General features: G+C 44.0%; 2 protein-coding genes across 4 annotated transcripts; one reads left to right on the plus strand and one right to left on the minus strand.

The window, feature by feature from the left end:
- Positions 1 to 382: 382 nt before the first annotated feature.
- Positions 383 to 2357, plus strand: LOC136514950 (DNA polymerase alpha catalytic subunit-like). The gene is made up of 6 exons (XM_066508650.1): positions 383 to 933; positions 1022 to 1102; positions 1567 to 1680; positions 1784 to 1873; positions 1965 to 2044; positions 2121 to 2357. Exons 3-6 carry the CDS (start codon positions 1648 to 1650, stop codon positions 2311 to 2313), a joined length of 396 nt encoding a protein of 131 aa, XP_066364747.1. The 5' UTR covers positions 383 to 933; positions 1022 to 1102; positions 1567 to 1647; the 3' UTR covers positions 2314 to 2357.
- A 12699-nt stretch (positions 2358 to 15056) lies between these two features.
- Positions 15057 to 21901, minus strand: LOC136516326 (uncharacterized). Of its 3 annotated transcripts, XM_066509689.1 has the most exons (7): positions 21199 to 21901; positions 20993 to 21106; positions 20330 to 20410; positions 16572 to 16661; positions 16093 to 16265; positions 15916 to 16012; positions 15057 to 15799 (listed from the first exon to the last, which is right to left on the minus strand). In XM_066509689.1, exons 1-7 carry the CDS (start codon positions 21490 to 21492, stop codon positions 15686 to 15688), a joined length of 963 nt encoding a protein of 320 aa, XP_066365786.1. In that variant the 5' UTR covers positions 21493 to 21901; the 3' UTR covers positions 15057 to 15685. The 3 variants fall into 3 exon arrangements, with proteins under 3 accessions (XP_066365786.1, XP_066365788.1, XP_066365787.1); XM_066509690.1 differs by lacking the exon at positions 16572 to 16661 and having other exon boundaries at positions 15069 to 15799; positions 21199 to 21892; XM_066509691.1 differs by lacking the exons at positions 16572 to 16661; positions 20330 to 20410 and having other exon boundaries at positions 15061 to 15799; positions 21199 to 21895.
- Between the last annotated feature and the right edge of the window lie 440 nt (positions 21902 to 22341).

A 22341-nucleotide genomic window follows, 5' to 3' on the forward strand; every position in this document is an offset into this window, starting at 1 on the left:
ATTATATTATACCATCACGTTAAGGAAAGAAATGCAAGGAGCATAAAAATAGAATTGATAGGAGATGGATTAGTGAGCCGAGACAATTTCGATGACAAAAAAAAACGCAGACATACCAGAGAAGGAAGGTCGATTTATCAAACACGTTTTGAAAACTTTGCTCACTCTCAACATAAAGTCACACAACAAGCATACATCACAATAAAATATATGCACCAGCATGTGTGCACAAAAATGTTGCTACGGGCTATGGCAAATTTTATAATTAAATAAAAACTTATTATTTCCATATGTTTTCATGAGCAAAAATATAAAATTCAAGCAATTTAACTCTATTTCCAAGAAAGCAAATTTTAGGGTGTTACATTATATTTCTTCTACAAATAGAACCATCTTATACACATTATTTACATCAATGTGTATACAATCATTTCTATCAAGATGTAATGCAAGCAAATGGGCTGATCCCACACTGATTGTCTCGGTATAAACTCACTCACGCATGCGGGCTGGCCCAACACAGACAAGTGCGCGGCAACGCCGCGCTTAGTTTCTAGTATGTCATGAACTTTGTACTTACAGTTTCCTTGAAACAGTCAATTGCCACAGGTGAAGCACCATCCTTTGACACAAATTCTTCAAGAGTCTTGGAAATATGGAAAATTAAATACCAGTAGCAGTCCCCAATCTGTTTAGCAGCTTCTTCGTTCCAACTATTTGTTGAAAACCACAACAATAGTAAGTGACATAGCCGCAATTAGATCTGAAAGATTGTAGTCCATTCGATGCAATCCAGCTCTTATTAAAACAAAATGGGTAGGAAGTTAAGACTCACTCACTCAAATTAAGGTCTTCGAAAAATATGTTATCACAAAGAGCTTAACAAAAGTGCCAGAAGATTATCCAGATGCTAAAAATCAGCCTCATGTTCAGGTAAGAGTTGCATATCCATGTTTTGTTTTGTCCTGATTTCAAGCCAGAAAAGTGATGAGCTAATAAATGTGTAAACTTGGTTCCTCAGGTTGCTTTGAGACTCAAGCAAAATGGTTACTCCGGTTGCTCAGCTGGTGACACAGTCCCTTATATAATTTGCTCTCAGCAGGTATTACTAAATGATGTCTTTTTTGTTTTGCATGCTCACTAAATCATCAATTGCTTATCCACATTGCAAATTTTTGGATTGACAACCTGTCATATGACACTGATTGGTACTCTTGTTTCACAATCTGTCCAAGCCTCCAAGGCTAAGCTCATCATGTATACAGACCAGAAAGCACTAAATCTCATCAAAGTTATAAAAAGAGACCAACACTTATCTCTAATGATATTCACATTTTACAACCACTCACAATCTTGATTTTATTGCTGAACTAACATTTTGAAACATTTCTTCACAAGATAAGAATATGGATAAACGGAGGGAGTAGTCAGAACTTTTTGTTTACCTGCAGTGTAATTTCAGGAAAAAAGGAAAATATATAATTTTTTGCCTGAAAAACATCCCAGTTTAGCTTTGTTTGAAGCTTGATTTATCTGATCCTAAACTGTACTTGCCATTCTGTATAGGACTCAGATAATACACATTCTGTGGGAATAGCTCAGAGAGCTAGACATCCCGAGGAGTTAAAAAGAGACCCTGACAAGTGGATGATTGACATTGACTATTGTTTGTCACAACAGGTTCTTCACCATTGCAATACATTTTCCCGTCTTGGAAAAATACAGTTGTCTTTCCATATGCTATAGTATATACAGTGTTGCTGATTCTAAATTGCCTTTGCAGATTCATCCTGTTGTTTCTCGTCTGTGTGCTTCCATTCAGGGTACTAGTCCAGCTCATCTGGCTGAATGTCTGGGACTTGATTCGGCTAAGGTGCGTATTTTCTGTTGAGTCTTCGATATCTTAAATGATTGGCATCATTTCTTTCAATATAGAGTTTGCTGATTCTTATTACCTGGATCAGTTCCAATCAAGAGTGACTGAGTCTAGCAATCAAGATACATCTACGATGCTGTTATCTGTAATCAATGATGAAGATGAGAGGTAAACCTCTAACATATCAATTTCGTTAATGTTGCAGTATTTCAGTTATTCAAATATTCTTGTGTTTTAATGACAGATATCGTGGTTGTGAGCCACTGCGTTTATCATGCCCAAGTTGTTCTGGTACCTTCGACTGCCTCCCTGTATCTAGTCTGATTACTAGTTCTACAAGTGTATCAGATCCAAATGATGTATTGTGCAAGACCTTGTTGGATGATGTACTGTGCAAGACAAGATTGTATGTTATATATGTATTGATCTCCATGTGATGTATATGTTTTTATATCTTTATGTGATAGACCTTAAGCTTGAATCTGGGTATGATATGTGCTACATATTTTCTCATTGTATTTATTTTTTTATATATATTTATATTGTCCTGTAGAACAATCTGTCGCTATAAATACATGAACTGTTGGATGATCTGTCGGTATATGTCTTGTAACAGAGCATCGATCGCCAAAAAGTAGCAATGGACTATTTGTCGCTAAAAAAATTTAGGGCAACGGACTGTCTGACGCTAAAGATTTTTAGCGACAGGGCTTACAGCTTCTGCAGAAGTCTGTCGCTATAACTTTTTAGCGTCAGATTGTCTGTCGCTGTAGCTGCTTTTAGCGTCAGACCGTCCATCGCTAGTCTTGGTGTTGTGGTGTAGTGATATCCTAAATTACAAAGTAAAAGTGGATTGGAGAAACCTTTACATGATTACTGGAAAATTTTGTTGTTTCTTTATTTTTACCCTCATGAGATTCTCAATATGAAGGTGCAACTGTGCATGCATGGGATAGAAGAGCATGAAGTACACAATACTAACCTTTTAATTTAGAAGCGACAGTTCCATTTGGCATGTAGGGATACACAAGAAGCCTTTCATTATTTGCAATGCAAAACCCAGTAAGGTGAAGGAGATTACGATGGACAGCCAAGCTTATCACTTCAATTTCTGTGTGGAATTGATCATCCTTAACAACTGAATCACGGCCCTTCAGTCTTTTAACAGCAACAGTTGTGCCATCCAAATCACCCGTGTATACTATTTCATATCCTCCCTCTCCCAAAATATTTGTTTGGCTGAAGTTATTGGTAGCTTTTCTGATCTCCTTAAGGCCTCGTTCGGTTAGAGCAAAATGAGGCTAGGATTCCTTCCAGGAAGTTAAGGCTTATATAAATTAGCTAACAGTTCCGGCCAGGAATCCTTCCATGCAGTCATTCCCGGCGAAACGAACGGCCCCTAAACTTGTACTGCTTCATATGGCCAAGACAACCTTCTAGGTCATGCTGCACTGAAACTATGAACATGTATAAGAGTGCATGATGGAGAAAATTGGGTACTAATGACATATACAGGGTAATTAATATATGTTCTTAAAAAATAATAAATATGGGCGCAATGCCAAAGTTAAATCGAAAACCATAACCATGGATGTTTCTAAAAAAACAAAACTGGCCATGAACTGCAGTGTTAGTTGTCTAGAAAAAACATGAACATCACATCATTATAGGAAGGAATTCATATCACAAAATGAAATGAACAATGTAGACAAAATTCTAATTGCGAGAGGATACGAAAACCCAGTGTATTTCACAATGAGTAAAAAGAATCCTTAAATTCCAAGAGTCTAAACATGTTGGTCAATATGGACAGCAGGTATATATATATATATGATCCTTGATTCCTAAAAAATTAACAGGATCATCGAGGAAATCATCATGGAGTTTATACTTTATCCAAATATATTCAAAACATGAATATATTGCCATCGAATCTAACATAATATGTGCCGGCTGCTAGATCTTGTATATATCAATCGATTCCTCCCCTTTTATAATACATTCACCTTCCTGCCACCCCACAGCACTGCCACCCTCAAAAAAAAGTATTGATCAGACGTCCCCTTGACTTCAGTCTTAAAGAAGGGGCCCATCGAACCCGGAACAGGCAGGAACCTCACGCGCGCAAGCTTCTTTGGCGGTTGCGGACCTGTCTGCGCAGTTTCAACAGGGAGGTGGGCACACTACCATGCAGCACTAGGGATTGAACCATGGTGGGGAGCTCTACACCTCGGGTGCTCAACCACTGCGCCATCAGCACATCTGCGGACTGACCTGACATATTATGTTCAAAGCCTTGGTGCTCCTTTGTTGTGCTCACTGCCTCGCTGCCATCTTCTCCCTAGCCTCCTCCGTGTCCTTTCAAGCTGCTATATATGGACAACCTCCTATTAGTTTAGGAAGTTTTTCCATCCGAGGTCGTTTACAAAATTTGAATTTTAAAATTTTGAAATTCAAACACAGTTTTGCATGACAAGATGTTTTCAAATCAAAAAGTTGTCAACTACAATGTTTCATAACTTTTCGAGATCTACAAAGTTTATTTTGGTTGTTTGGTCATCTGTTCATCTGACATGGTCGTTCTAACATTGTTCACAAATCTTATATATCTCTCTTGTAGTTTCATAAACTACAAGAGAGATATGTTAGATTTGTGAACAAATTTATTTTCACTTTGTCGTATGAAGAAAAGACCAAAACAAACATTGTACATCTTGATGAGTTATACAACTTTGTAGTTGAAAACTTTTTCATTTGAATTAATTTACTGCTTCAAAATGTGCTTTGAAATTTTTTTTTGCCGAGTGTAAAAAAAATAACACTCGGCAAAGAAGCTCTTTGCCGAGTGTCAAAAAAAAACACTCGGCAAAGAGCTTCTTTGCCGAGTGTTAAAAAAAACACTCGGCAAATAGCCTCTTTGCCGAGTGTCAAAAAAAACACTCGGCAAAGGCGTCTTTGCCGAGTGCCCGAAAAAGAACACTCGGCAACTTAGGCGTTTCCGGTAGTGGCACACATACTCACAAGAAAATATGCTCACTTGAATTAGTTAACTTTACTAAAATGAAATTGGAAGTGTCCAGAATTGGACACTGAACAACCTTCTTTCCCATCCTTTGGGCCTACGGGGGGAGCACTCTGAGCCGATATCACTTAGGAATGGATTACCCTCGAAACTATTCAGGCATAATAGATTAAGGAAATGAGAAAGGAGGAAAACCATATATAAATAGCTTTACCCCAAAGCTCATGTTGCCCCAGTTGATACAGGGTGCGAAAATATGAACTTGAGATCACTTACAAGACATTCCATGTTCGAAAAGTCGGCCGGTGACCACTCAGGTTGTTGAAGGAAACATCCCTGTAGAACATAAATAACTTTTGTTTCTTAGAAATAAGGAATGATGGGTAAAGCTCACACTCACAGTGAGAACTGGACATATTAATTCAAAGAACAATGCGGCAATGATAAAAAGAAGGTTGTCAATAGAAAGTACAGACTGAAGATCATGGGAGCATCAGTGGCTAGTGATTCGGGTATAGGCAGTGACGGACCTAGGTTTTTACCTCTGGGTATGCGCAGCAAAAAAAATTCTTATGCAATTCGGTAAACCATATATAATTTGGTAAAACCATATTCTCATTCGGTAAAACCATATTCTAAAACCATATAAATTGTTCAAATCAAATACAAAATACTTTAAAATATAGCCATATAAGAGACTTACAATATTACTTGTTGATCCGTCGCTTTCTCAATGACATGAATGTCTCAATTATATCATCTTCATCAACTTGAAAGAAAATATCCCGCTCAATAAATGTTTGTAGACAATCATCCAGAACAATATCACCTAGCTTATTCCTTGATTTTGTTTTCACTATAACCAATGCAGAAAATACCCTTTCAACGCTCGCAGTTGCCACCGGTAAAAGCAATACCAATTTGAGAAGCAAGTACACCATATCATACACTTTGTGCCTATTTGTATCAACAAGCTTAACTGAGAGATCAACAATGTTGTCTAGACCTTGGAAGCATTCAGTTCGTTTCATGTCATCAATATAATTATCAAGTTGCAATTCTAGCTGTACCAAATTGTTGTTGGAGAAGTCATTAGGATAAAATTCAGCCAATCTACGCAGCTTCTGTGCATCAAATGAAGCAAAGGACTTGGAAGGACTAAATGCTGACATACAAGAGAGCAGCTCCATGTTGATCTCATCAAACCGATTATTAAGCTCTTGACTAATTTGATCAATGACACCAATGTACACTTCTCTTCTAAAATGGTCATCATTTTTTTGGTTTCGGGCACGGGCATACCTTGCTGATTTTCCATAAGGCACATAAGCATCATCCATAGCAGGAACTTCGACACCATGTGTAATACAAAAAGAAGTGACCGTCTTATGAAATTTATCCCAACCATCAGACCTCAACTGTTGCATTCTGCTCTTTGCCACATTAACAAGTGAGATTGCATTAAGAATATCTTGATCCCTTCTCTGCAAACACTCGGATAACTCATTTGTGTATCCAAGAATAACATACATTAAGTGCACAAAAAAAACAAACTCAAAGGTTTCAAATGCTCCAAGCACAAAATGAATCTTTGTCCAATCATCCTTATATGCAATATCAGCACCAAGCTCAATGAGCACATCATGGATTGAGGAATACATAGTGATGATGCTACATATAGTTTTGTAATGCGAGCCCCACCGAGTATCACCAGGCCTAGGCAAACCCATCTCTTGATTTAAACCACTCCCTGATTCAAGCTCACCACACTGTAGTGATTTCTTGACATTCTCCAGCCTAGCATTTCGAAGCATACCATGACGCTTGCAAGAAACCCCAATAATGTTCAACAAGATAGATACTTGATCAAAAAAGGTCTTGCAATCAGTATTTCCCTTGGCAACAGCTACAAGAACTAGTTGGAGTTGATGTGCAAAGCAATGAATATAATAAGCAGAAGGTGATTCTTTCATGATTAATGTTTTCAGCCCTTTAATATCACCTTTCATATTGCTAGCCCCATCATAACCTTGACCTCTAATCCGAGTCATACTCAATCCATTACTATCAAGTAAACCTTTAATTGCTTCCTTAAGTGACAAAGACGTAGTATCATCTACATGAACAACTCCAATGAAGTGCTCGCATGGCCTTCCAAATTTATCAACAAAACGCAAGCAAAGAGCTAGTTGTTCTTTATGTGATATGTCACTAGACTCATCGGCTAAAATTGCAAAGGGCTCATCACCAAGTTCCTCAATTATTTTCTTTCTAGTTTCTATGGCACAACAATGAATAATTTGCTTTTGTATCTTTGGGCTAGTCAAAGTGCAATTACCTGGTGCATTGTTCAAGACATACTTGTTCACTTCATCACTATTTCCTGCAAGAAACTTCAAAAGTTCAATGAAGTTGCCTCTGTTGCTAGACTCTTCACTTTCATCATTTCCACGGAATGCCAATCCTTGAAGCAAAAGAAACTTGATACATCTAAGTGAATATGTCAATCTTTTCTTGTAAAGACGAAGCTCCTCATCAGTCCACTTATCAATGTGATAATCAATTGCTACCTTGGGATTTATAAAATCAATATACCTCTCCTGAGCTGCTTTGTGTGCCTTAGAACCACTATGTTTGATGAGTGCGGCGTTTCCTATATTCCAATTATCCCATCCATCAACAACAAATGCATCTGACCCACTGCCCTTCTTGAACAAGTAGCATATAAAGCAAAATACAGAATCCTTCTTGATACTATATTCAAGCCACTCATAATTATACAACCACTGTAAACTGAATCGACGAGGTCTGTCTCCAATGTTTCGATACGGGAAATCATGTATATAAGGTTTGCAAGGACCTTTAGTAATATATGCTCTACGGATTGCATCTTGATCATTAACATGATAATCTTTTATGGACAGCCTTTCACCTGGATCATATGGTAGAAGATCGATGTCATACACCGGTGGCTTTGATGCGGGCGGTGGCGGTGGCGATGACGCTAGCAGGGGCGAAGGATCTGCAATTTCTTCAACTTCTGCTCTATCTTCTCGATTCTGCTCTTCCACAACAGTTTCAACCGAAGGTGGGGTAGGGTTCAAAGCAGCTGCAGCCGGCTTCTTTGCTGCTTTGCAAAAAAAGGATCGAATGTCGCCGTTTCTCTTCATCATTCAACAATTCTTCTGAAAAATAGTTTATAATTACCAAACGTGCGAAACTCAAATAGTATAGTCACATGCGATTGATGCTAAATTGCTAATCAGTGGTCTGTTGAACAAACTCACGAACACGAATTGAAATAATAAAAAATCACCCATAAATAAATAAATAAATAAATAAATATATAACTATACGAGTACAGTACAAAGTTTTTTTTACAAATAACAAGATCAATACCTGCAGTCCTACAACTAAGTGCCATCGGAGTCGGAGTGCCGATCAGTCGAGGCGTCGAGCAGTCGGCGGCGTACCGGGGATGACTCAGCCCCGGCGACCGACGCAATCCCGGGTCCCGCGTCCAGCCGTCCTGGGCCTCCTGGCCCGTGCGGCCGCGCCGCGCCGAAGGCCAAACTGTCAAAGCTCCGCCGAAGTGCCAAACTGCCGAACGATGCCCGACGCGGCGACGCGACGCGATCCGCCCGAGTGCCCGACGCGCCGTCGCCGAACTGCCAAAGCTCCGCCGTGGCCGGCCGCTGGGCGGCTGGGCGCTGGCGCAGAGACGAAGATGATTCGACTTCTCCGCGTGCAGTTACTCCTAGGGCCCAGGCCGGCGCAAACTCCGCGTACTTGTGTTGCGTACTTGCGAAAGCGCAGAAGCCGAACCGAGTCGTAGTCGTTGCGTACTTGCGTTGCTTCCTCTCCCTCTCTCTCTTTACGTATAAATTTTCTATTATGTATGTACGCGGCCTCTCCACTTGCGTCGCGCGGACGCTCGCTGATACCAGGCCGTTCGGTTTCTGCTATTCTCCAGCCTCCAGGTAGTTTTCTTTTACAAATACTGTGTATATAGTCAGGGTACAGTCCCAGGAACGCAGGGTATGCCAGGGCATACCTGGCATACCCTGTAGCTCCGTCCCTGGGTATAGGTCCAGATAAGCTGTTATTGTTCAATTTCCTGGAGGAAAGAGACAAAAGGCCGATAAAATAAAGATCATGTGACTCGATCAATCTTCAGATTTAAAGATAATCTACAAAACTGAGATACAGATATGTCTGGATATAATGTTGGCATCAGGAAGATTTATTAGTCTTATAGGTACTGCAGTTTGGCCAGATGACCCAGTATACTTGGGATGCTTCCACTGAAATGATTGTTTGACAGGTCAAGTACTTCAAGCAGCTTCATCCTGCCTACGGTGTCAGGGATAGGGCCAGAAAGAGCATTAAGGCTTAACAACCTGCCAAAAAAATTGAGAACAAACTCATCATTTCCTCACAAGTCACAGCTCACAACAGCAAGTAGGAAGTGCATGGCTGCATGCAAGTTAAAAAATTAGTACAGCCTGGAAATTTCAAAGGAATCTCACTAGAACTCTCCCCTCAGAGTTCACTAAAAATTCACTCCTGCTACATATGTTCCGGACAGGGCTAACATAGAAATTCTGGATCTTTTTGACTTACAGATATCGCAGCAACCTGAGTTTTCCGACCGCCGGCGACAGTATGCCAGAGAGGTTCTTGTTCGTCATAGACCTACGAACAGCGTACAAACGCAGAGAACCATGAGCCGGACGTCAAAATCATGGCAGAACAGAAACAAACGTCCATATATGCACAGGATGAGGAGAACGTACAGCACTTAAATTTGTCCCTTTTGGCAGGTGATCATGCTCCAGTGGCACGGGTCGTTGCCGAACTTGAGGTCCCAGTCCCACAGCACGTTGCCGGGATCATGCAGCGCCGCCTTGATGGCCACCAGCGCCTTGGCTGCAAACCACACGCAAGACCACGACGTTGATGGATAGAAGGCAACGCAACGCAGCAGCAAAGAACCAAGAAGAGCGCGTCGATCGAGCACAAGATCGATCTGATTTTGCTTTGACGGACACGCCGGCGGCCGGTCGGACGGAGGAAAAATAACACTGCAGCACCAGCACAGCACGTACCTTGTTTGCCTAATTTCCCAGCCGCGGTGGCGCAAAGCACCGCCGCCACAGCGACCACGACGCCCACCACAGCCACCACCAGCCTCCTTGTCGCCTCCGGAGCTCCACGCCCGCCCATGGCGCCGCCATACGTCTAGATACCCCCCCCCCCCCCCCCCCCCCCCCCCTCTCTCTCTCTCGGCCCCGACGCGCCGCGCACAGGACAGGGTTCGTTCGGAAACTGCCGCGGCCAGGGGATAGTGAGAGTCGTATCGAGGCAATGTGGGAAAGCGGGGAGCACACCACAGCACACCGGCCTAATGCCCTCAGTGGTCGAGGCTGCAGACGCGGTGACGCCACTGCGGATGCTGCCGTTGCGTGCATGCCGCGCGGCCGGACGGGTGCCTGCCTACTGCTTGTCCGTAGCGCACCGCCCGCCCCGCCCCTGGCTGGCTGGCTGGCTTCCGTTACCGGTGGCCGGGGACTGCGCGTCGCGTAGGTGCTAAGCAGTGCGGCGCCGAGGAGGGTAGCGTGCGCCGCTCGTGACGATCTGGGGCCGGAGATGTGATCGCCACCGGCAGTAAACCACGCCGGCCATGCAATGCAGCGCGGCGCCTTGACGTTTCACGAGGGAGGAACTCAGAAAGGGATCTTTCAGATTTAGCAGTGATTTAGTAACTAGCTTACAGGAGGTTGTGTTCATGAGTCATGACCATATGTTATTACATACTACGGACGGAGAGAGTAGGATTTTATTTATTATAATAGCAATCTAAACCTATGGTACCATACTAATGGTACGTATGCGTATAGGCATCGACGGAGGTATGAAATTTTATCAATTAGACAATTTGTCATGGACGTATATTTACTTTACCTCCACTTTATCTGACCCGCTGCCATCCTTACCCATAGCTGGATCACGATACGTGGCGGGATGAGGCGCAAGGCACGCAGGACACACCCTAAAAAATTGTAGGATGAGATATAACAAAGTAATATAAAATAAAAAAGCAACAGCTAGCAAAATGAACAAAGAAATGAGAGTATCACAGTATCACCACTCAGCACTCACGGCCTAGCAACAAAAGGAAATTCTTCCATGCATGGGCAGCAAACGTTTGGAGCGCGCCCTTTGGCAGGGCTCTTCTGAATGGCAGTGGCGATTCAGAACTTTTAAAGTTGGGAATTCCTAAATTAAAGCCTGTCTATATCACCGGCTGCACGTCACGCCGCGACATTATGTCTGTATCCGTATACATGCCAGTCTTAGGTTTAAGTGAGAATTAAGATTTGAATGATAGTTGAGGATTAGGTGTAGGTTAGAGGCGATAGATACATATGATGCCTATGCATGCACCCATGTGTGTGATTGAAGGATGGAGAGGAAGATCCTAGTTGATCGATTGACGAATGACAATTTATATGGGCTTAAGGAAGTCTTGACGTAGTATGTTGAGATTAGGCCGATAAGCTACAGTTTTTGATATGTGAATAGCAAGAAAATAATGAAAATGCAATGCAACTATTTTGAAACATTTGTACGGTCTACTTTTATAGATCTCATCGTATATAACACAACGGTGTAAATGAAATTAAAAGTAGATATTTCATAAAAAAAATAAAACTGCCGGTCAAAAGACAAATATGAGCTACACGTTGGTTAATGGTTATGATAATGATACCTACCAGACGTCCGAACGAACAGACGTCTCCGTCCGCTCATTTTCACATCCGCTCATTCCTCCCGCGCCCCTTCCCCCACCACGGCATCTCCGCACCCGCCGCAACGCTCGTCTGCCGAGCCACGTCCCCTCGCCCCACTGTACCCCCACGCGCGTCGCACGAGCCGTGTGTAAGGGACCGTGACGCCTAAGAGGGGGGTGAATTAGGCAACTTAAAACTCTAACTCTAAACTATGGCATCTTTTTCTATCCTTAGCAAAAACCTATGCAAAAGATAAACTATCTAAATGTGCAACTACGGTTTTGCTAGTGTGTTGCTATCTCTACCGCAAAAAAGAGTTATGCAACCTAGGTTCCAAACCTATCAACTAGCCTATCACTAAGCTAGGAAAGTAAAGTACAAACCAAGATTGCAATGTAAATGCGGAAGCTAAAGAGTAAGGTAGAGATTTACAAACTCCCTTAGACGACTCCGATATTTTTACCGAGGTATCGAGAAGCGCGTAAGCTTCCCCTAGTCCTCGTTGGAGCCCCTCGCAAGGAATCCCTCGCAAAGGCCAACCTCCCGGTCGGGTAACTCCGTGGATAGCCTCGGGCTTTCCCCACGCTCAAGTGGGTCTCTTGTGTGCCTTTCGGCAAGCCTCTCCCGGACCGCTCCCCACCGTCTTCACTATCAAGCTTCCGGCCAAACCGCTGCAGGCCTTGTTCCCTTCGGTACACGGTGGCGGCCACACCAAAAATGCAGTTGGTGTGATCTCGCAAGACTACAAGCCCCTCCGATGTACAACAATGGTGCGTGCAAGTACAGAGTGGTAAAAGGTGTGCAAACCTCACTAAACACTAGGCCTAAACCTAGAGCAAGCGCATAAATGGTGGTCTAACTAACCTAAGCACTTCGCAATGCACCTACGCTAATCACCGAATGTATCACTAAGTACTATGCAAGTGGAGATCACTAAAGTGATGTATCAACACCCTTGGTATGTTTCCTCAGCTCTCCACATCTCAAATGGCCGGTTGGAGGGTCTACTTATAGCCCCACAAGTGAGAACGCGTCCGGTCCTGCCGACCGTTGTAGCGCGCGCGTTGATCGGACTCTGGGCCGAGTCCAGTCTCACTCGATCGGACGCGTCCGGTCGTGCTGGCGCCGCTCTTGAACCTTTCTGGACATGATCGGACGCTACTTCTTGGTGCGTCCGGTCATCCTGCCGTCGCGTCCGGTCATGCTGAGAGCGTTGCCGTTGACGATGAACAGTGAAGTGCATGCGTCCGGTCACTGCCTCGCTCAGCATCCGATCGCTGCTGCTGATGCCTGCTGTTGCCGAGCAACTGATCGGACGCATCCGGTCCTCATAGGTCCGCGTCCGGTCACCTCTGTCGAGCTCGTTTCTTCGTGATCTCGCGTCCGGCTTGGTTCCCATTTTCGTGCTTGGACTTTGCTTGATATCTTGAGTCTTCTCTTGTGCTTCTAGGGTCTTGCTTATGGTGTTGATCGTGGGATCATCATGTCGCCTTCGTCCAAGTCACGTCTTGCACCCTATTGAACTACAAAACAAATACTTGCAAATTCATTAGTCCAATTTGGTTGTGTTGGTCATCAAACACCAAAATCCAAAGTAAATGGGCCTAGGGTCCATTTTCCTTACACCGTGCGCCGCGCTGCCTCCCTCTCCCTCCTCCTGCTCCGGCGTGGCGGCGTCCCCGGCGCGAGCACGAGCTCTGATCCATGCGGCCACCCCCAGCGACCCCCTTCCTCTTCTCCGACCGGCCACCCCTGGCCTCAACACCGGTGCGGGGACGGGCACGACCCCGGTGGCTACCACGGCGCGGGCACAAATCCGGCTCGGGCGCGCGGCCCTACTCTGGCATGGGATGCACAGCTCCAGCATGGGCGCGCAGTGTTGCCTCGGTCCACTCCCTCCACCTGCTCCCCATCCCAAATCCCGCGCTCCGATACGACCGCGGCCGTGGTGGGTTCGATTCTCCTCCTATGGGGGCAGCAACTATGGATCAGAGCCGGCGAGTGGTGGAGTCGTACTGGCCATTCATCTAAGCAGATGTTGCGCTTGAAAGTACATGTTGCAAGTATTTGTTTCAAGTGTTTTAGATATTCCATAGGTATATTGCAATTGTTTCATGCGGATGTTGCGAAAGTAGATCGAGATGTTGTAATGGTTGTACACATATGTTGCAAGCTTTTGTTCCCAATGTTTCATCTGTGTTTTTCGCAACGCATGTTGTAATTGTGTTTATCTAGATGTTTGCATATGATCCACATTGCATGTGTTTTATTCGGATGTTGTGTATCGTTGCGATGGTTTTCAAGTGTGTTTCAGGTGTGTTTTTCAAGTGTTTCATAAGCATGTTTCAAGTGTTTCAACTGCCTTCCGACGTATGTTGCAACCATTGTATTTGGATGTTTTAAAAGTAGATCGGGTGTTGCTTCTCTCCTCCTCCCACCTTGTGTTGCATCGTCTCTACCGGAGCCAGCAGAGCATCCATACGAACGAGGGATGGGCGCGATGGGTGCGGAACGAGGGAGCTGCGTGCGTCGGACGCAAGTGAGGGAGCTCCGTACGGTCGGACGCTGCCTCCGAAGCGGGATGGGTGTTGGGCGGAGTGTGTGGCGTACGTCGCGGTTTGGGAGCAAGGGCACAGGCTCTTGGTGACATGGGCAAGGCGGGCGGGCGCTCTCCTATTGTGCGGGCGCATGGCGTGTGCGTCTATCAGAAGCCGTGTCCGGATGTAGGCTTGGAATCGGACGTCTGGACGCTAGGCTTACCGTAATGGTTAACTACTCTCACAACTGGCGGCTAGGCTGCGCTGCCACGCGCTAGCTAGCTGGCCTGCGGAAGCTTTTCCGTCTTCTGGGTTAGACTGTATTTGATGATCCAGCCTGACCTTAATGTTAGTATAGTTAGCTGGGCCAGGCCGGTGTCACGAACTCAAGCTGAAGCGCGATCCATCGCCACATCGACTTTCCCAAGGAGTGAGCCTATGAGTTTCAAAAAAAAAGAAAGGAGTGCGCCTATGGACTTCGACTGAACGCCAGCCCAGCACGTCATGGACAGGCCAGGTGACATATATCAGTTTAATCGACAAAGCAAGCAGCGATGCACAGGCCAGGTGCGCACACCAAAGTCCAGCCCAGTTATCTATATTAGGCCCATGAAAGTAGTAACTCGCTGGCCAGGCCCACTTCAAAAATGCAATGCACCGCGAGTGTCCACTTGAAGCATCAACGACCATATCCCTTCCCAAATTAAAAAAAAAAAACATCAACGACCATATCAACACCATACATTGCTGAGCTGATATACAGTGTAATAAAAGGCCATGATCACTAAGGTGATGGAAAAAAAATAAAAAAATATACTGTAGATTACTCCCTCCATTCCCAAATTATAACACGTTTGATTTTTCTAAATACATTATTTTTACTATATACATCTGAATATAGTGTATGTCTAAGTACATAGCAAAAGTTATGTATCTAGAAAAATCAAAATGCCTTATAATTTGGAATGAAGTACTCCCTCCATCCCAAATTGTAAGACGTTTGACTTTTTTTTGACCCCAAGTTTGACCACTCGTCTTATTCAAAAAATTTATGCAAATATAGTCAAATTTAAGTCATTCTTGAAGAATTTTTATTAATAAACCAAACCACGACGAAAGAAGTGATATTTTACACAAATTTTTGAATAAGACGAGTGGTCAAACTTGATGTCAAAAAAGTCAAACATCTTACAATTTGGGATGGACTGATTACATGATAGCAAGCTCTATAGTTCCACGCTGTACAATTGATAGGATGTCCTATTGTGCCTCATAATTGACACTCGCATGGTCCAGATTCAAACATTCCAGCAAACTGTGCCTAACCTTTGCACCAGGGCACTTGGCTCCAGCCATCGGGTCAACCCTAGTTGTTTCACCTGAACCTTGCACACTCAACTACATCGCTAACAGTAACTATTTGTGTTTGTGTGTCTAGTTTAAATCTCAGTGTGGTTTAGAGCAGAACATCATTGTCGTCCCCAAGAATTGACAGAGAGAATGGCGCAATTGCAACATTGAATGTTGATGATCCAGCCTTGTCGATGTGCTTCATCTCAAAGTCACCTTCCTACAATCCAAAATGGGTTCAAATTACTTCTATTTTCTAGGTACAGAAAAAGGCAATGCTAAACATAACAGCAAAATGTTGTTGAAACTTCTTTGCAGAAACTTCTGTAGACTTACCATTCTCCCATTTGGAGTGCTCAATGGGCATGCAGAAGAGTACTCAAAACCAGTCTTCGGAAATATGACAGGCTGTTCTCCCACTACTCCAACTCCCCTAACACAACAATGATGTCAATCATATTAGCACATCCTTTATGATAATCAAATTAGAGTATCATTACAGTAAACACTAACCAAATATTTTCCGTCCTTCCATTTCCATCTGTAACAATCCAGTGTCTTCTGAGAAGCTGAACAGGGCGCTGAGAATTATTCGTGATTCTAATTCTATAAGCAAAAAAGAATTGGCCTTTCAATGGCTGGCTCCGGCTTTCAATATAGACGCTCCTGACTTGAACTCTAATCCCCTAAAATTTTCACTAAAACTGTATCAGAAAGTTTTTCACTAAAACTGTATCAGAAAATTATATTGCACCCAAAGATATAAACTAATAGTTTATCTAAGTTAATTAAATACACTAACGCTGTCATGACTGTGAGAAAGCGAAATCTTTTTGGCCATTTCTCAGTCAGTGACGCGTTAACTGGTAACCTAGGATTCCTAGGCTGCTGTTTCAGATTTGCTTTGATAGCAAAACTTCTTCGGTATCTCAAATTCCCGTGGGACATAGCACTGCAAATACTTATAGATGAATGATCTTTTTCTCCAATACCTCTAGAAGATTTTTTGTCACTAATATGCAAGTTCCAACTCCGCCTATGGTGGGGCGTCTTTGGTGTCCCAGCATAGCAGGTCTCAAGCTCTGATAAAGGAGCAAGATTGTGTTAGGCGCGACGAAACAATGTAAAAACTTAGCCACTTTAATGGAGATGAAACCCAAAAGAATCCCGTTGGGGCGTAACCCTCTTAGCGACGCGCCATGTGGGAACCCGGGTATGGTGTTAAATGAGCAACGGCCGGGTCGTCACCCCCGTGACGCGCCGTGTCGCGATCTGGACACGGTGTCAAGTGAGCAAGGAGCAGGTCGTCGCATCCTTAGTGGCGCCCCACATCGGCGCCCGGATGTGGTGCAAAATGAGCAAGGGTCTTCACACCTACCTCGGCGGATGCGAAGGATAAGTAAGCTAGTCGAGCCAATTAGGATCCGTTTAGGTAGCTGTAATGTTGGATCCATTACAGGTAAGTTAAGAGAGTTAGTGGACAAAGCGGTTAGGAAGCGTGTAAATATCTTATGCGTCCAAGAGACTAAATGGAAGGGGCAGAAGGCGAAGGAGGTGGACAATACCGGCTTCAAGCTCTGGTACACAGGGATAACTTTAAATAAAAATGGAGTAGGAGTTTTGATTGATAAGGGCCTCAAGGATAGTGTGGTGGAGGTGAGAAGGCAAGGGGATAGGATCATCTTAGTTAAACTTGTCATTAGTGATATGGTCTTAAACGTAATTAGTATGTATGCCCCCAAGTAGGCCATGATGAGAGTGCTAAGCGGCTTTTCTGGGAAAACTTAGATCACTTGGTTAGAGTTGTCCCTAATAACGAGCTCTTTATAGGAGGTGATCTTAATGGCCATGTAGGTACATCAAGTGCAGGTTTCGAGGCGGTTCATGGGGGTTTCGGATATGGTAGTAGGAACCAGGAGGGAGAGGAAGTCTTACACTTCGCCATAGCTTTTGATCTGATGATAGCTAACACTTTCTTCCGTAAGAGACAGTCCCATTTAGTGACATTTAGTAGCGGCCAATACTCTAGTTAAATCGACTTTGTTCTTACAGGAAGGAGGGATAAACGAACATGCGTGGACTGTAAAATAATACCTGGAGAATGTGTGGTCGCTCAACACAAGCTGGTGGTGGCTGACTTCCGCTTTCTGGTGCAAGCTCGTGGGAACAAACAAGGTAGGGTTGTTAGAACGAAGTGGTGAAAATTAGAAAGGGAGGCATCAAAGGTCTTTAAGGAAAAGGTCATTGAAGAGGGCCCTTGGAATGATGAAGGCGATGCAAACAGCATGTGGGAGAAGATGGCAACATGCGTTCGAAAGGTTGCTTCAGAGATGCTTGGAGTGACCAAAGGGAGCGGATGCGACTCGAGAGACACTTGGTGGTGGAATGAAGATGTGCAAAAGGCTATTAAGGAAAAGGAGTGTTATAAGCGCTTGTATCATGACAGGTGTGCAAACAACATAGAGAAGTACAAGGTGGTAAAGAAGACTGCAAAACGAGTGGTGAGTGAGGCAAAGGGACGGGCCTATGAGAACCTTTACCGACGTTTGAATACGAAGAAAGGAGAGAAGGACATTTATAGGATGGCTAGAGCTCACGATAGGAAGACAAGGGACTTCAACCAAGTCAAGTGCATAAAGGATGAGAGGGAGCAACTCTTGGTGAAGGAGGATGAGATCAGACATAGATGGCAAGAGTATTTTGATAAATTATTCAATGGTGAGAACGAGAACACCACCGTTCAGCTGGACGACTCGTTTGATGACACTAACAGGCGCTTTGTGCGGAGGATTCAAGAATTAGAGGTCAGAGAAGCCTTGAAAATGATGAAAGGGGGCAAAGCGATGGGCCCTGATGGTATCCCAATCAAGATGTGGAAATGTCTCACGGATATAGCTATAGTATGGCTAACCAAGATGTTCAACAATATCTTTCGATCGAACAAGATGCCTGAAGAGTGCAGAAGAAGCATATTGGTACCAATCTACAAGAACAAGGGAGATATCCAAAGTTGTACTAATTATCGGAGAATTAAGTTGATGAGCCACACTATGAAGTTATGGGAGAGAGTCATCGAGCAGCGCTTGCGAGGAACGATGCAAATATCAACGAACCAATTTGGTTTCATGCCCGGAAGGTCAACCACAGAAGCAATCTTCTTAATAAGACAGGTTATGGAGCGGTTTACAGAGCAGAAGAATGACCTCCACTTGGTTTTCATTGACTTGGAGAAAACTTATGACAATATATCAAGAAATGTTATGTGGTAGTCTTTGGACAAGCAAAAAGTCCCATTAAAGTACGTGACCCTCATCAAGGACATGTACAACAATGTTGTGACTAGTGTTCGAACAAACGATGGTAACATAGATTACTTCCCGATTAAAATTGGACTTCATCAAGGGTCAGCCTTAAGCCCGTATCTCTTTGCCTTGGTAATGGATGAGGTTACCAGAAATATACAAGGGGATATCCCTTGGTGTATGTTGTTCGCTGATGATGTAGTATTAGTGGACGAAAGTCAGGCAGGAGTAAATAGAAAACTAGAGTTATGGCGGCAGACCCTTGAGTCTAAAGGTTTTAAATTGAGCAGAACTAAAACCGAATACATGAGATGCGACTTTGGCGGAGTTGTACAGGAAGAGGGAGATGTGAGTTTGGAAGGTCCAGTAGTGTCTAAGAATGATATCTTTCGGTACCTGGGATCGATGCTACAGAAGAATGAAGATATTGATGCGGACGTTAGCCATAGAATCAAAGCAGGATGGATCAAGTGGCGACAAGCTTCTGGCATTCTCTGTGATAAGAGGGTAACACAAAAGTTAAAAGGCAAGTTCTATAGAACGGCGATTAGATCGGCTATGTTGTATGGAGCAGAATGTTGGCCTACAAAGATTCGGCATGTTCAACAACTGAGTGTTGCAGAAATGCGTATATTGCGATGGATTTACGGTCACACAATCATGGACCGAGTTCGGAACGATGATATACGTTATCGCCTAGAGGTAGCACCAATTGAAGAAAAGCTTATCCAACATCGGTTGAGGTGGTTTAGCCATGTCCAAAGAAGACCTCCAGAGGCACTAGTGCATTGTGGAGTCCTAAGCCAAGCTAATAATACAAGGAGAGGTAGAGGAAGACCGAAATTAACATGGGGAGAGGCAATAAAAAGATATTTGAAAATTTAAGATATACCTAGAGATCTATGTTTGAATAGAAGTACTTGGAAAGCAGCTATTGAAGTGCCTGAACCGTGACTTTGGGCTCTTGGTGGGTTTCAACTCTAGCCTACCCCAACTTGCTTGGGACTGAAAGGCTATGTTGTTGTTGTTGTTGTAATATGCAAGTTCCTGTCTCAAAATATCACATGGTCCAATTTATGAAAAGCAACCAGACCACATTCAAGTGCTCATTTTCTACAAGCACAACATGTGAAGAGATAAAACATGTCCAAGGTGTGCAGTTTTGACCAGGTAAGATGGAACATAATTCAGTGATGACCTTGACCCTATTAATCACTTCTTTTCCTCGTACTCTTAGACAAGTTTCACATTCTCGGGGAAAAAAAACAAAAAACAAAACAAAACTCTTGGACCAGTTTCTTAGCATATTCTTGCTCCAATAGTAAGCTGGAAACTTTTCAACACTTCATACTTTGACATGGAAAACGACAATACTTCAATCAATATTTTGCCATGGAAAACGAATGTACTTTCCAAACTGAAAGGGAGGTGCTGAAAAAAAAACTTACCAAAGTAGTTGCATCGCTAGAACATTTGAGGAGGGAGTGTGGAGCCAAAATCGTTAATTCATCTCTGTATTTAGCAGCATCCTGGAAGGATGAATGCATGAAAAATAAACTTGGCGAGGGCACCTTTTTTTAGACAATCGAAAAAAGTTCCAGCATCCTCTTTCAAATATGTATCAGTCCACAATTATTACAGTAGCAACCTAAACAGAAAAACAGCAAAACACTACGTGCTCTCTGATATGACTGCAAAGCAAAGTTGCACTACATCGCAAGTAGTACAATTGAAAGTTCAAAGTCCCAACCATGAGGCTGGAATAGTGGAAATGCAATTCCACCATGAGAATGAGAATGTCCAACAGAAGCCATAAGGTAAAAGCACATGCCTTGTGTCCCTAAGACTTTCTCTGAACCTTTAGTGCCATCAATTGGTCAAAAGGAATCATGCATCCAATAGTTCAGTCACATATGAGCAAATCAGTCATCATCATAAAAGACTTCTAGCACACATAGCCTTCACAAAGTCTCTGTCTCAGTTAGCTACCATGAATAAGAATGGTTGGAGGTTGGAATAATCCGTCAGTGTATATTCATCATCCAACCATGCTAAGGCAACTGAAAGTAACTGAATTGCTTGGAACAACGGACAAGGCATGAGTACAATACCTCAAACCTCTCCTCGTCAATGGCTTTCTTCATCAACCGGCGGAGGCGCAGCACGGGCTCCTCCTCTTCGAACGACCTCAGCGAATCCCTCAGCCTCGCTGCTTCCTTGTAATCCTGCACAACCAATCCCATGTTGCAGGTCAACGAAGAGTCCAAATTTGAGCGAACGTTGATATTGCAAAAAAATTCTATCTCGGCCTTGGTACCTCAAATTGGGCGGCCACGGCGAGCTGCTGCTTTAGCATGGCGTACTTCTGGCTCCTCATCAGCAGCGACGCGACCGCCTTCTCCTTCTTCTCCCTCTGCACCACCTCCTCCCTCTCCTCGTCCTTCCCCGGCGAATTCGAGCTCGAATTAGCGTCCGAGGCCGCTGCCGACGCCACCAGCGCCCGGCGCTCTGCAGTGAATCTACCCTGCGGCCACCTCGCGATTCTTGGCCTCGGCCCCGTCCACGCCGCCGTGGGAACCGGCGCCTGCGACCTTAGACCCGCCCACTGCATCCTCCTCTTCCTTCTCCGGAAACTAAATCGAATTGGTTCCCCGCGAAAACAGAAAATAATGAAACCAAAATCGGCGGCACTCGGATGAACAGATCGCGACGGTTTCTTGGAGGCCGGCGAGTGGCTGCCCAGGCTTCGCTCCCCTCCCCGCCGCTAAAATTAGGCGCCCTTATTGCTCTCCATTTCTGTGGCTCCGTCGCTCGCCAAGAAAACCCGGCAACAACCAACAGGGGAAGACAACGAAGGGGGGAAAAATCTTGGATGCCTATTAGCGGCTGGAGAATCAATTATTCGCTCGGATAAGACATGGAACACGTCGGAATCGGGGAGTGGAGTCCGGGAGGAAAAGATCCCGTCTTGTGTGTGGACAGCCACGCCACAGGCCCAGCGACCGCAATCGCAAATAGTTCGTCGGCGGTGGCCGTGAGCCGGTGACCACTTGCTAGGCGACAGGATCGCCTGGCTCACATGTCAGTGACCACTTGCAGCGGCTGGGAATGTTTTCCTCGGCGTTAAGCCAAGTATTAGAGAATCTCCGATAGTTTAAAAAAATGGTAAATCGATGATCTTTTCAAGTTGCTAAAGAAGTAGGAGTATATTTGTTGTCTTTCATCGATCATTTTCAATAATATCTCACATATAAAAAGTAGAAGACAATTTTGTATTAGGAACCATATATTTCGAAATCACCTCGATCACTTGTATACATCATTTGTCTCTTATACATTTACGTTGCGAACTCTAAAGATTCGACTGTTCGGGAGCGCTCAAAGTCGACTCGTATTTTTTTTGCACGCAGGCGTTTTTTCCAAGTGCAGATAGATTGGGAGCTAGAATAATGTGTTGTTG

Source organism: Miscanthus floridulus, chromosome 17 (assembly GCF_019320115.1).
Source record: "Miscanthus floridulus cultivar M001 chromosome 17, ASM1932011v1, whole genome shotgun sequence".
Taxonomy (NCBI): domain Eukaryota; kingdom Viridiplantae; phylum Streptophyta; class Magnoliopsida; order Poales; family Poaceae; genus Miscanthus; species Miscanthus floridulus.

Excerpts from the sequence above, each read along its gene's own strand:
- LOC136516326 (XM_066509689.1), bottom strand. The coding sequence starts at position 21,492 with ATGCAGTGGGCGGGTCTAAGGTCGCAGGCGCCGGTTCCCACGGCGGCG. Across the intron at positions 21,107-21,198 it reads CCGTGGCCGCCCAATTTGAG|GATTACAAGGAAGCAGCGAG; the intron begins GTACCAAGGCCG and ends TTGGTTGTGCAG. Across the intron at positions 16,266-16,571 it reads TGACAAAAAATCTTCTAGAG|GGGATTAGAGTTCAAGTCAG; the intron begins GTATTGGAGAAA and ends TGAAAATTTTAG.
- LOC136514950 (XM_066508650.1), top strand. The coding sequence starts at position 1,648 with ATGATTGACATTGACTATTGTTTGTCACAACAG. Across the intron at positions 1,681-1,783 it reads ACTATTGTTTGTCACAACAG|ATTCATCCTGTTGTTTCTCG; the intron begins GTTCTTCACCAT and ends TTGCCTTTGCAG. Across the intron at positions 2,045-2,120 it reads ATCAATGATGAAGATGAGAG|ATATCGTGGTTGTGAGCCAC; the intron begins GTAAACCTCTAA and ends TTTTAATGACAG.